Source organism: Oncorhynchus keta, chromosome 12 (genome assembly GCF_023373465.1).
Source record: "Oncorhynchus keta strain PuntledgeMale-10-30-2019 chromosome 12, Oket_V2, whole genome shotgun sequence".
In the NCBI taxonomy this organism is placed as follows: domain Eukaryota; kingdom Metazoa; phylum Chordata; class Actinopteri; order Salmoniformes; family Salmonidae; genus Oncorhynchus; species Oncorhynchus keta.
The window spans coordinates 50,346,162-50,359,680 of record NC_068432.1 but is presented as its reverse complement, the minus strand read 5'-3'; the positions used below and the strand labels follow the sequence as shown (position 1 = coordinate 50,359,680).

The following is a 13,519-nucleotide window of genomic DNA, read 5'->3' as shown; positions in this document are numbered from 1 at the left end:
AGAAGGAGAGGGACAGACGGAGAGGGACTGATGGAGAGGGACAGACGGAGAGGGACTGATGGAGAGGGACAGATGCAGAGGGTCAGAAGGAGAGGGACAGACGGAGAGGGACAGAAGGAGAAGGACAGACGGAGAGGGACAGACGGAGAGGGACTGACGGAGAGGGACTGATGGAGAGGGACAGACGGAGAGGGACAGAAGGAGAGGGACAGATGGAGAGGGACTGATGGAGAGGGACAGACAGAGAGGGACAGACGGAGAGGGACAGATGGAGAGGGACAGACAGAGAGGGACAGAAGGAGAGGGACAGATGGAGAGGGACTGATGGAGAGGGACAGACAGAGAGGGACAGAAGGTGAGGGACAGATGGAGAGGGACAGACGGAGAGGGACAGAAGGAGAAGGACAGACAGAGAGGGACAGATGGAGAGGGACTGATGGAGAGGGACTGATGGAGAGGGACAGACGGAGAGGGACAGAAGGAGAGTCTTGGACAGATGGAGAGGGACTGATGGAGAGGGACACAGAGAGGGACACGTCGTTAAGACAGACCAGGGACTGATGGAGAGGGGTGTTCAGACAGAGAGGGACAGAAGGAGAGGGACAGAAGAGAGGGACTGACTGGAGAGGGACAGACATGAAGGGACAGAAAGCTGAGGGACAGATGGAGAGGGACAGATTACGGAGAGGGACACCATCCGTAAGGACAGACAGAGATCCATACAGATGACCCCGGCATGAAAGAGGTATGGTGGTTTGTGTTATTTACCTGCGGATAGTGAGTCGGAGAGTCTTGTAGGATCCTTTGACCAATGAGACGGCTTCCTGCCTGAATCCACTGAGTTCCACGTCGTTAATGACAACCACCTGGTCCCCTGGCAACAGGGGGTGTTCCAACAGATCTGCCTTCCCACCTCCCTCAACCTGGAGAAGAAAGAAGAATACATTTTCACTATACACATCTAGTCATCTCCATGAAGCTGTCACTCATAAAGCTGTTTACACTGTATAAATTAGTCATCACTATTACTGGAACAAACACCATCCGTACAGCCATCCATACAGCCATCCATACAGCATTCCATACAGCCATCCATACAGCATTCCATACAGCCATCCATACAGTATGGCATTTACATGGTTTTGGTGAAACTGAACTAACAGACGCTCAGTTGGTGGACATGTTTTCATTCTCCAGTCATTTCAGATAGCTTACATAGTTTACATGCTCCAGTCATTTCAGATAGTTTACATGCTCCAGTAATTTCAGATAGTTTACATAGTTTACATGCTCCAGTCATTTCAGCTAGTTTACATAGTTTACATGCTCCAGTCATTTCAGATAGTTTACATGCTCCAGTCATTTCAGATAGTTTACATAGTTTACATGCTCCAGTCATTTCAGATAGTTTACATAGTTTACATGCTCCAGTCATTTCAGATAGTTTACATAGTTTACATGCTCCAGTCATTTCAGATAGTTTACATAGTTTACATGCTCCAGTCATTTCAGATAGTTTACATAGTTTACATGCTCCAGTCATTTCAGATAGTTTACATAGTTTACATGCTCCAGTCATTTCAGATAGTTTACATGCTCCAGTCATTTCAGATAGTTTACATAGTTTACATGCTCCAGTCATTTCAGATAGTTTGCATAGTTTACATGCTCCAGTCATTTCAGATAGTTGACATGCTCCAGTCATTTCAGATAGTTGACATGCTCCAGTCATTTCAGATAGTTGACATGCTCCAGTCATTTCAGATAGTTTACATGCTCCAGTCATTTCAGATAGTTTACATGCTCCAGTCATTTCAGATAGTTTACATGCTCCAGTCATTTCAGATAGTTTACATAGTTTTCATTCTCCAGTCATTTCAGATAGTTTACATGCTCCAGTCATTTCAGATAGTTTACATGCTCCAGTCATTTCAGATAGTTTACATGCTCCAGTCATTTCAGATAGTTGACATGCTCCAGTCATTTCAGATAGTTTACATGCTCCAGTCATTTCAGATAGTTTACATGCTCCAGTCATTTCAGATAGTTTACATGCTCCAGTCATTTCAGATAGTTTACATGCTCCAGTCATTTCAGCTAGTTTACATAGTTTTCATTCTCCAGTCATTTCAGATAGTTTACATGCTCCAGTCATTTCAGATAGTTTACATGCTCCAGTCATTTCAGATAGTTTACATGCTCCAGTCATTTCAGATAGTTTACATGCTCCAGTCATTTCAGATAGCTTACATGCTCCAGTCATTTCAGATAGTTTACATGCTCCAGTCATTTCAGATAGTTTACATGCTCCAGTCATTTCAGCTAGTTTACATAGTTTTCATTCTCCAGTCATTTCAGATAGTTTACATGCTCCAGTCATTTCAGATAGTTTACATGCTCCAGTCATTTCAGATAGTTTACATGCTCCAGTCATTTCAGATAGTTTACATGCTCCAGTCATTTCAGATAGTTTACATGCTCCAGTCATTTCAGATAGTTTACATGCTCCAGTCATTTCAGATAGTTTACATGCTCCAGTCATTTCAGATAGTTTACATGCTCCAGGCATTTCAGATAGTTGACATGCTCCAGTCATTTCAGATAGTTGACATGCTCCAGTCATTTCAGATAGTTTACATTCTCCAGTCATTTCAGATAGTTTACATGCTCCAGTCATTTCAGATAGTTTACATGCTCCAGTCATTTCAGATAGCTTACATGCTCCAGTCATTTCAGATAGTTTACATGCTCCAGTCATTTCAGATAGTTTACATGCTCCAGTCATTTCAGATAGTTGACATGCTCCAGTCATTTCAGATAGCTTACATGCTCCAGTCATTTCAGATAGTTTACATGCTCCAGTCATTTCAGATAGTTTACATGCTCCAGTCATTTCAGATAGTTTACATGCTCCAGTCATTTCAGATAGTTTACATGCTCCAGTCATTTCAGATAGTTTACATGCTCCAGTCATTTCAGATAGTTTACATGCTCCAGTCATTTCAGATAGTTTACATGCTCCAGTCATTTCAGATAGTTTACATGCTCCAGTCATTTCAGATAGTTTACATGCTCCAGTCATTTCAGATAGTTGACATGCTCCAGTCATTTCAGATAGTTGACATGCTCCAGTCATTTCAGATAGTTTACATTCTCCAGTCATTTCAGATAGTTTACATGCTCCAGTCATTTCAGATAGTTTACATGCTCCAGTCATTTCAGATAGTTTACATGCTCCAGTCATTTCAGATAGTTTACATGCTCCAGTCATTTCAGATAGTTTACATGCTCCAGGCATTTCAGATAGTTGACATGCTCCAGTCATTTCAGATAGCTTACATGCTCCAGTCATTTCAGATAGTTTACATGCTCCAGTCATTTCAGCTAGTTTACATAGTTTACATGCTCCAGTCATTTCAGATAGTTTACATAGTTTACATGCTCCAGTCATTTCAGATAGTTTACATGCTCCAGTCATTTCAGCTAGTTTACATAGTTTACATGCTCCAGTCATTTCAGATAGTTTACATAGTTTACATGCTCCAGTCATTTCACATTGAGTTGATCAGGGAGTTTTTTTTTAACCTTTATTTAACTAGTAAAGAACAAATTCTTATTTTCAATGACGACCTAGAAACAGTGGGTTAACTGGCTTGTTCAGGGGCAGAACGACAGATTTTTAACTTGTCAGCACAGGGATTTGATCTTGCAACCTTTCGGTTACTAGTCCAACGCTCTAACCACTAGACTACCTGCCACCCCTACACTCTAACCACTAGACTACCTGCCGCCTCTACACACTAACCACTAGACTACATTCCGCCTCTACACACTAACCACTAGACTACCTGCCGCCTCTACACTCTAACCACTAGACTACCTGCCGCCTCTACAGTCTAACCACTAGACTACCTGCCGCCTCTACACTCTAACCACTAGACTACCTGCCGCCTCTACACTCTAACCACTAGACTACCTGCCGCCTCTACACTCTAACCACTAGACTACCTGCCGCCTCTACACTCTAACCACTAGACTACCTGCCGCCTCTACACTCTAACCACTAGACTACCTGCCGCCTCTACACTCTAACCACTAGACTACCTGCCGCCTCTACACTCTAACCACTAGACTACCTTCCGCCTCTACACTCTAACCACTAGACTACCTGCCGCCTCTACACTCTAACCACTAGACTACCTGCCGCCTCTACACTCTAACCACTAGACTACCTGCCGCCTCTACACTCTAACCACTAGACTACCTGCCGCCTCTACACTCTAACCACTAGACTACCTGCCGCCTCTACACTCTAACCACTAGACTACCTGCCGCCTCTACACTCTAACCACTAGACTACCTGCCGCCTCTACACTCTAACCACTAGACTACCTTCCGCCTCCCAAACATGCTCACACACTAACCACTTTCCAGACTACCTGCCGCCTCTACACTCTAACCACTAGACTACCTGCCTCCTCTACACTCTAACCACTAGACTACCTGCCGCCTCTACACTCTAACCACTAGACTACCTGCCACCTCTACAAACTCTAACCACTAGACTACCTGCCGCCTCTGCACTCTAACCACTAGACTACCTGCCGCCTTGTCTACACTCTAACCACTAGACTACCTGCCACCTCTACACTCTAACCACTAGACTACCTGCCGCCTCTACACTCTAACCACTAGACTGAGCACTGTGTGATGCACTCTAGAGATGGTTTCTGACAGTTTGTGCAGAAATTCTTCAGTTGTGCAAACCTAGTTTCATCAGCTGTCCGGGTGGCTGGTCTCAGACGATCCCGGAGGTGAAGAAGTCGGATGTGGAGGTCCTGCGCTGGCGTGGTTACACATGGTCTGCGGTTGTGAGGCCGGTTGGACGTACTGCCAAATTCTCTAAAACGACGTTGGTGGTGGCTTATGGTAGAGAAATTAACATTTAATTATCTGACAAGAGCTCTGGTGGACATTCCTGCAGTCAGCATGCTCCCTCAACACTTGAGACATCTGTGACATTGTGTTGTGTGACAAAACTGCACATTTTAGAGTGGCCTTATACTGTCCCCAGCACAAGTTGCACCTGTGTCATGCTGTTTAATGAGCTTCTTGATATGCCACACCTGTCAGGTGGATGGATTATTTTGGCAAAGGAGAAAAGTTCACTAACAGGGATGTAAACCAATTTGTGCACAACATTTTAGACAAATAAGCTTTTTGTGCGTATGGAACATTTCTGGGATCTTTTATTTCAGCTCATGAAACATGGGACCAATACTTTACATGTTGTGTTTATATTTTTGTTCAGTGTATATAATTGGCGTTTTGACAGAATATTGCAATTGAAAACATGGAATATTTTGAATAATCAGAGAAGCAGGCATATTTTTTTTATTTAACTAGACAAGTCAGTTAAGAATAACTTCTTATTTTTAATGTCGGCCGAGGAACAACACTTCCTTCGTGGTAAATAGAGAAAAGGCCAGGGGGGATTTGCTGAACTTAAAAGTATCTTAAAAGACTACAGATGCTGCCAAGGTTCTGACAATGAACCTATCAATATGGTCTTCCTCCCAAATGACACCCTATTCCCTATATAGTGCACTACTTTTCACCAGGGTCCATAAGGCTTTGGTCAAAAGTAGTGCTCTATATAGGAAAGAGGGGTGCCCTTTGGGAGGCTACCCTGGACATGAACAAAAATACTCATTCTCTTAACCTTTCCTTAGCCCTCTTCTTCTAGCAGTCCCAGGTCAGGCGAGACAGCATGTCTGAGTGCCAATACACTGTCCACAGTACACTGTCCACAGTACACTATCCACAGTACACTGTCCACAGTAATGGCCTTCAGTAACAACCACATAAAACAACAACTTGCTGTATTGGGTATCTATTATCTTGAAGTCTGTATTGGGTATATTTTCTCCTTCCGTCTGGATTGGGTATCTATTCTCCTTCAGTCTGTATTGGGTATATTTTCTCCTTCAGTCTGGATTGGGTATCTATTCTCCTTCAGTCTGGATTGGGTATCTATTCTCCTTCAGTCTGGATTGGGTATCTATTCTCCTTCAGTCTGGATTGGGTATCTATTCTCCTTCAGTCTGGATTGGGTATCTATTCTCCTTCAGTCTGGATTGGGTATCTATTCTCCTTCAGTCTGGATTGGGTTTCTATTCTCCTTCAGTCTGGATTGGGTATCTATTCTCTTTTAGTCTGGATTGGGTATCTATTCTCCTTCAGTCTGGATTGGGTATCTATTCTCTTTTAGTCTGGATTGGGTATCTATTCTCCTTCAGTCTGGATTGGGTATCTATTCTCCTTCAGTCTGGATTGGGTATCTATTCTCTTTTAGTCTGGATTGGGTATCTATTCTCCTTCAGTCTGGATTGGGTATCTACTATCTTTAAGTCTGTATTGGGTATCTATTCTCCTTCAGTCTGGATTGGGTATCTATTCTCCTTCAGTCTGGATTGGGTATCTATTCTCCTTCAGTCTGGATTGGGTATCTATTCTCCTTCAGTCTGGATTGGGTATCTATTCTCCTTCAGTCTGGATTGGGTATCTATTCTCCTTCAGTCTGGATTGGGTATCTATTCTCCTTCAGTCTGGATTGGGTATCTATTCTCCTTCAGTCTGGATTGGGTATCTATTCTCCTTCAGTCTGGATTGGGTATCTATTCTCCTTCAGTCTGGATTGGGTATCTATTCTCCTTCAGTCTGGATTGGGTATCTATTCTCCTTCAGTCTGGATTGGGTTTCTATTCTCCTTCAGTCTGGATTGGGTATCTATTCTCTTTTAGTCTGGATTGGGTATCTATTCTCCTTCAGTCTGGATTGGGTATCTATTCTATTTTAGTCTGGATTGGGTATCTATTCTCCTTCAGTCTGGATTGGGTATCTACTCTCCTTCAGTCTGGATTGGGTATCTATTCTCCTTTAGTCTGGATTGGGTATCTATTCTCCTTCAGTCTGGATTGGGTATCTATTCTCCTTTAGTCTGGATTGGGTATCTATTCTCCTTCAGTCTGGATTGGGTATCTATTCTCCTTCAGTCTGGATTGGGTATCTATTCTCCTTTAGTCTGGATTGGGTATCTATTCTCCTTCAGTCTGGATTGGGTATCTATTCTCCTTCAGTCTGGATTGGGTATCTATTCTCCTTCAGTCTGGATTGGGTATCTATTCTCCTTTAGTCTGGATTGGGTTTCTATTCTCCTTCAGTCTGGATTGGGTATCTATTCTCTTTTAGTCTGGATTGGGTTTCTATTCTCCTTCAGTCTGGATTGGGTATCTATTCTCCTTCAGTCTGGATTGGGTATCTATTCTCCTTTAGTCTGGATTGGGTATCTATTCTCCTTCAGTCTGGATTGGGTATCTATTCTCCTTCAGTCTGGATTGGGTATCTATTCTCCTTTAGTCTGGATTGGGTATCTATTCTCCTTCAGTCTGGATTGGGTATCTATTCTCCTTCAGTCTGGATTGGGTATCTATTCTCCTTCAGTCTGGATTGGGTATCTATTCTCTTTTAGTCTGGATTGGGTATCTATTCTCCTTCAGTCTGGATTGGGTATCTATTCTCTTTTAGTCTGGATTGGGTTTCTATTCTCCTTCAGTCTGGATTGGGTATCTATTCTCCTTCAGTCTGGATTGGGTATCTATTCTCCTTTAGTCTGGATTGGGTATCTATTCTCCTTCAGTCTGGATTGGGTATCTATTCTCCTTCAGTCTGGATTGGGTATCTATTCTCCTTTAGTCTGGATTGGGTATCTATTCTCCTTTAGTCTGGATTGGGTATCTATTCTCCTTCAGTCTGGATTGGGTATCTATTCTCCTTTAGTCTGGATTGGGTATCTATTCTCCTTCAGTCTGGATTGGGTATCTATTCTCCTTCAGTCTGGATTTGGTATCTATTCACTTTCTCCCCTCACTCCATTTTTTGCTTTTCAGACTAGCCGAGCTTTTGGTGCTGACATTCCTCTCTTTCTCACTCTTATTCTCTCTCTCTCTCTCTCTCTCTCTCTCTCTCTCTCTCTCTCTCTCTCTCTCTCTCTCTCTCTCTCTCTCTCTCTCTCTCTCTCTCTCTCTCTCTCTCTCTCTCTCTCTCTCTCTCTCTCTCTCTCTCTCTCTCTCTCTCTCTCTCTCTCTCTCACCCTGCCTCTCACTTCCTCACTCTCTCTCTCTTGTACTCTAGCCAGAAACCTGGGCTACATTCTAGATTGCACTCTTGTCCGGCTTTATAAGAGATTGTGTGGGGGCTGTGGGCACAGAACAGCAAGGGGCCTGGATAGAGGCTCGATGTCTTGGCACATTCAAATCTGATGAACAAAGCCTACCAAGAAGGGGCATCACAATAGCTGGACACACAGTACAGCACCAGCAGGCAGATAGCCATTTCTGACCTACACCACACAAGACTAGCATGCCTAGCTCTCTGACCCTGCTCTCCGGCCCTGTCATGGTTCTGTCTCTGTCCCTGTCGCGGTTCTGTCTCTGGCACCGCTCTCTGGCCCTGTCATGGTTCTGTCTCTAGCCCTGCTCTCCGGCCCTGTCATGGTTCTGTCTCTGGCCCTGTCATGGTTCTGTCTCTAGCCCTGCCCTCCGGCCCTATCATGGTTCTGTCTGTGGCCCTGCTCTCTGGCCCTGTCATGGTTCTGTCTGTGGCCCTGCTCTCTGGCCCTGTCATGGTTCTGTCTGTGGCCCTGCTCTCTGGCCCTGTCATGGTTCTGTCTCTGGCCCTGTCATGGTTCTGTCTCTAGCCCTGTCATGGTTCTGTCTCTGGCCCTGTCATGGTTCTGTCTCTAGCCCTGTCATGGTTCTGTCTCTGGCCCTGTCATGGTTCTGTCTCTGGCCCTGTCATGGTTCTGTCTCTAGCCCTGCTCTCTGGCCCTGCCATGGTTCTGTCTCTGGCCCTGCTCTCTGGCCCTGTCATGGTTCTGTCTCTAGCCCTGCTCTCTGGCCCTGCCATGGTTCTGTCTCTGGCCCTGTCATGGCCCTTTTCTCTGGCCCTGTCATGGTTCTGTCTCTAGCCCTGCTCTCTGGCCCTGCCATGGTTCTGTCTCTGGCCCTGTCATGGCCCTTTTCTCTGGCCCTGTCAATGTTCTGCCCCTGGCCCTGTCATGGATCTGTCTCTAGCCCTGTCATGGTTCTGTCTCTGGCCCTGCTCTCTGGCCCTGTCATGGTTCTGTCTCTGGCCCTGTCATGGTTCTGTCTCTGGCCCTGCTCTCTGGCCCTGTCATGGTTCTGTCTCTGGCCCTGCTCTCTGGCCCTGTCATGGTTCTGTCTCTGGCCCTGTCATGGTTCTGTCTCTGGCCCTGTCATGGTTCTGTCCCTGGCCCTGTCATGGTTCTGTCTCTAGCCCTGTCATGGTTCTGTCTCTGGCCCTGTCATGGTTCTGTCTCTGGCCCTGTCATGGTTCTGTCTCTAGCCCTGCTCTCTGGCCCTGTCATGGTTCTGTCTCTGGCCCTGCTCTCTGGCCCTGTCATGGTTCTGTCTCTAGCCCTGCTCTCTGACCCTGCCATGGTTCTGTCTCTGGCCCTGTCATGGCCCTTTTCTCTGGCCCTGTCATGGTTCTGTCTCTAGCCCTGCTCTCTGGCCCTGCCATGGTTCTGTCTCTGGCCCTGTCATGGCCCTTTTCTCTGGCCCTGTCATGGCCCTGTTATGGTTCTGTCTCTGGCCCTGTCATGGTTCTGTCTCTGGCCCTGTCATGGTTCTGTCTCTGGCCCTGTCATGGTTCTGTCTCTAGCCCTGCCCTCCGGCCCTATCATGGTTCTGTCTGTGGCCCTGCTCTCTGGCCCTGTCATGGTTCTGTCTCTGGCCCTGTCATGGTTCTGTCTCTGGCCCTGTCATGGTTCTGTCTCTAGCCCTGCCCTCCGGCCCTATCATGGTTCTGTCTGTGGCCCTGCTCTCTGGCCCTGTCATGGTTCTGTCTCTGGCCCTGTCATGGTTCTGTCTCTGGCCCTGCGCTCTGGCTCTGGCGCGGTTCTGTTCTGGCCCTGCGCTCTGTCCCTGTTGCGGTTCTGTTCTGGTCCTGCTCTTCGGCCCTGTCATGGTTCTGTCTCTGGCCCTGTCATGGTTCTGTCTCTGGCCCTGTCATGGTTCTGTCTCTAGCCCTGCTCTCTGGCCCTGCCATGGTTCTGTCTCTGGCCCTGTCATGGTTCTGTCTCTGGCCCTGCCATGGTTCTGTCTCTGGCCCTGCCATGGTTCTGTCTCTGGCCCTGTCATGGATCTGTCTCTAGCCCTGTCATGGATCTGTCTCTAGCCCTGTCATGGATCTGTTCTCTGGCCCTGTCAATGTTCTGCCCCTGGCCCTGTCATGGATCTGTCTCTAGCCCTGTCATGGTTCTGTCTCTGGCCCTGCTCTCTGGCCCTGTCATGGTTCTGTCTCTGGCCCTGTCATGGTTCTGTCTCTGGCCCTGCTCTCTGGCCCTGTCATGGTTCTGTCTCTGGCCCTGTCATGGTTCTGTCTCTGGCCCTGTCATGGTTCTGTCTCTGACCCTGTCATGGTTCTGTCTCTGGCCCTGCTCTCTGGCCCTGTCATGGTTCTGTCTGTGGCCCTGTCATGGTTCTGTCTCTGACCCTGTCATGGTTCTGTCTCTGACCCTGCTCTCTGGCCCTGTCATGGTTCTGTCTCTAGCCCTGTCATGGTTCTGTCTCTGGCCCTGTCATGGTTCTGTCTCTAGCCCTGTCATGGTTCTGTCTCTAGCCCTGTCATGGTTCTGTCTCTGGCCCTGCTCTCTGGCCCTGTCATGGTTCTGTCTCTGGCCCTGTCATGGTTCTGTCTCTGGCCCTGTCATGGTTCTGTCTCTGGCCCTGTCATGGTTCTGTCTCTGGCCCTGTCATGGTTCTGTCTCTGGCCCTGTCATGGTTCTGTCTCTGACCCTGTCATGGTTCTGTCTCTGGCCCTGCTCTCTGGCCCTGTCATGGTTCTGTCTGTGGCCCTGTCATGGTTCTGTCTCTGACCCTGTCATGGTTCTGTCTCTGACCCTGCTCTCTGGCCCTGTCATGGTTCTGTCTCTAGCCCTACTCTCTGGCCCTGTCATGGTTCTGTCTCTGGCCCTACTCTCTGGCCCTGTCATGGTTCTGTCTCTAGCCCTACTCTCTAGCCCTGTCATGGTTCTGTCTCTGGCCCTACTCTCTGGCCCTGTCATGGTTCTGTCTCTGGCCCTGTCATGGTTCTGTCTCTAGCCCTACTCTCTGGCCCTGTCATGGTTCTGTCTCTGACCCTACTCTCTAGCCCTGTCATGGTTCTGTCTCTGGCCCTGCTCTCTAGCCCTGTCATGGTTCTGTCTCTGGCCCTACTCTCTGGCCCTGTCATGGTTCTGTCTCTGGCCCTACTCTCTAGCCCTGTCATGGTTCTGTCTCTGGCCCTGCTCTCTAGCCCTGTCATGGTTCTGTCTCTAGCCCTACTCTCTAGCCCTGTCATGGTTCTGTCTCTAGCCCTACTCTCTGGCCCTGTCATGGTTCTGTCTCTGGCCCTGTCATGGTTCTGTCTCTGGCCCTGCTCTCTAGCCCTGTCATGGTTCTGTCTCTGGCCCTGCTCTCTGGCCCTGTCATGGTTCTGTCTCTGGCCCTGCTCTCTAGCCCTGTCATGGTTCTGTCTCTGGCCCTGCTCTCTGGCCCTGTCATGGTTCTGTCTCTGGCCCTGCTCTCTGGCCCTGTCATGGTTCTGTCTCTGGCCCTGCTCTCTAGCCCTGTCATGGTTCTGTCTCTGGCCCTGCGCTCTGGCGCGGTTCTGTTCTGGCCCTGCGCTCTGTCCCTGTCGCGGTTCTGTTCTGGTCCTGCTCTTCGGACCTGTCATGGTTCTGTCTCTGGCCCTGTCATGGTTCTGTCTCTGTCCCTGTCATGGTTCTGTCTCTGGCCCTGTCGCGGTTCTGTTCTGGTCCTGCTCTCCGGCCCTGTCATGATTCTGTGTCTGTCCCTGCTCACTGGCCCTGTCATGGTTCTGTCTCTGTCCCTGTCATGGTTCTGTCTCTGGCCCTGCTCTCTGGCCCTGTCGCAATTCTGTTCTGGTCCTGCTCTCTGGCCCTGTCACGGTTCTGTCTCTGTCCTCCCCCGGGCTTCTCTGCTGTGTAGCCGCCTGGGGAAGCATGTCTCTGTGTGGCTGCCCTGACCCGGCAGAGCTGCTACTGCGGCTGGTGAGAATGGTAGTGCTGACACAGGAGGCCCCACAACCCCTCCTACAGTAAATCAGCTTAGTAGTGCTGACACAGGAGGCCCCACAACCCCTCCTGCAGTAAAGCAGATTAGTAGTGCTGACACAGGAGGCCCCACAACCCCTCCTGCAGTAAAGCAGATTAGTAGTGCTAACACAGGAGGCCCCACAGCCCCTCCTGCAGTAAAGCAGATTAGTAGTGCTGACACAGGAGGCCCCACAACCCCTCCTGCAGTAAAGCAGATTAGTAGTGCTGACACAGGAGGCCCCACAGCCCTCCTGCAGTAAAGCAGATTAGTAGTGCTGACACAGGAGGCCCCACAGCCCTCCTGCAGTAAAGCAGATTAGTAGTGCTGACACAGGAGGCCCCACAGCCCTCCTGCAGTAAAGCAGATTAGTAGTGCTGACACAGGAGGCCCCACAGCCCTCCTGCAGTAAAGCAGATTAGTAGTGCTGACACAGAAGGCCCCACAGCCCTCCTGCAGTAAAGCAGATTACTAGTGCTGACACAGGAGGCCCCACAGCCCTCCTGCAGTAAATCAGATTAGAAGTGTTGACTCAGGAGGCCCCACAGCCCTCCTGCAGTAAAGCAGATTAGTAGTGCTGACACAGGAGGCCCCACAGCCCTCCTGCAGTAAAGCAGATTAGAAGTGCTGACACAGGAGGCCCCACAGCCCTCCTGCAGTAAAGCAGATTAGTAGTGCTGACACAGGAGGCCCCACAGCCCTCCTGCAGTAAAGCAGATTAGTAGTGCTGACACAGAAGGCCCCACAGCCCTCCTGCAGTAAAGCAGATTACTAGTGCTGACACAGGAGGCCCCACAGCCCTCCTGCAGTAAATCAGATTAGAAGTGTTGACTCAGGAGGCCCCACAGCCTAATCCACACCCTCTATCCTTCTACCTCACCCTCTATCCCTCTACCACACAACCTCTATCCCTCTACCCCACACCCTCTACCACACAACCTCTATCCCTCTACCCCTCACCCTCTGCCCCACCCTCTAACCCTCTACCCCACACCCTCTATCCCACGACCCCACACCCTCTCTATCCCTCTACCCCACACCCGCTATCCCTCTACCCACACCCTCTATCCCTCTAATCCACACCTGCTATACCTCTACCCCACACCCCTCTATCTGATCATTTATCACTCCAGTGTTAATCTGCAAAATTGTATTATTCGCCTACCTCCTCATGCCTTTTGCACACATTGTATATAGACTGCCCATTTTTTTTTCTACTCTGTTATTGACTTGTTTATTGTTTACTCCATGTGTAACTCTGTGTTGTCTGTTCACACTGCTATGCTTTATCTTGGCCAGGTCGCAGTTGCAAATGAGAACTTGTTCTCAACTAGCCTACC

At 48.5% G+C, this 13,519-nt stretch overlaps 1 protein-coding gene across 12 annotated transcripts in view; it reads right to left on the bottom strand.

Moving 5' to 3' along the window:
• Window positions 1-13,519, bottom strand: part of LOC118380861 (protein Shroom3-like) — a 162,901-nt gene that overhangs the window by 119,066 nt on the left and 30,316 nt on the right. For all 12 annotated transcript variants that reach the window (XM_052458569.1, XM_052458571.1, XM_052458573.1 and 9 more), the window contains one exon: window positions 769-923. In XM_052458569.1, coding sequence (XP_052314529.1) covers window positions 769-923 — 155 coding nt within the window. The remainder of the gene's footprint in view (window positions 1-768; window positions 924-13,519) is intronic.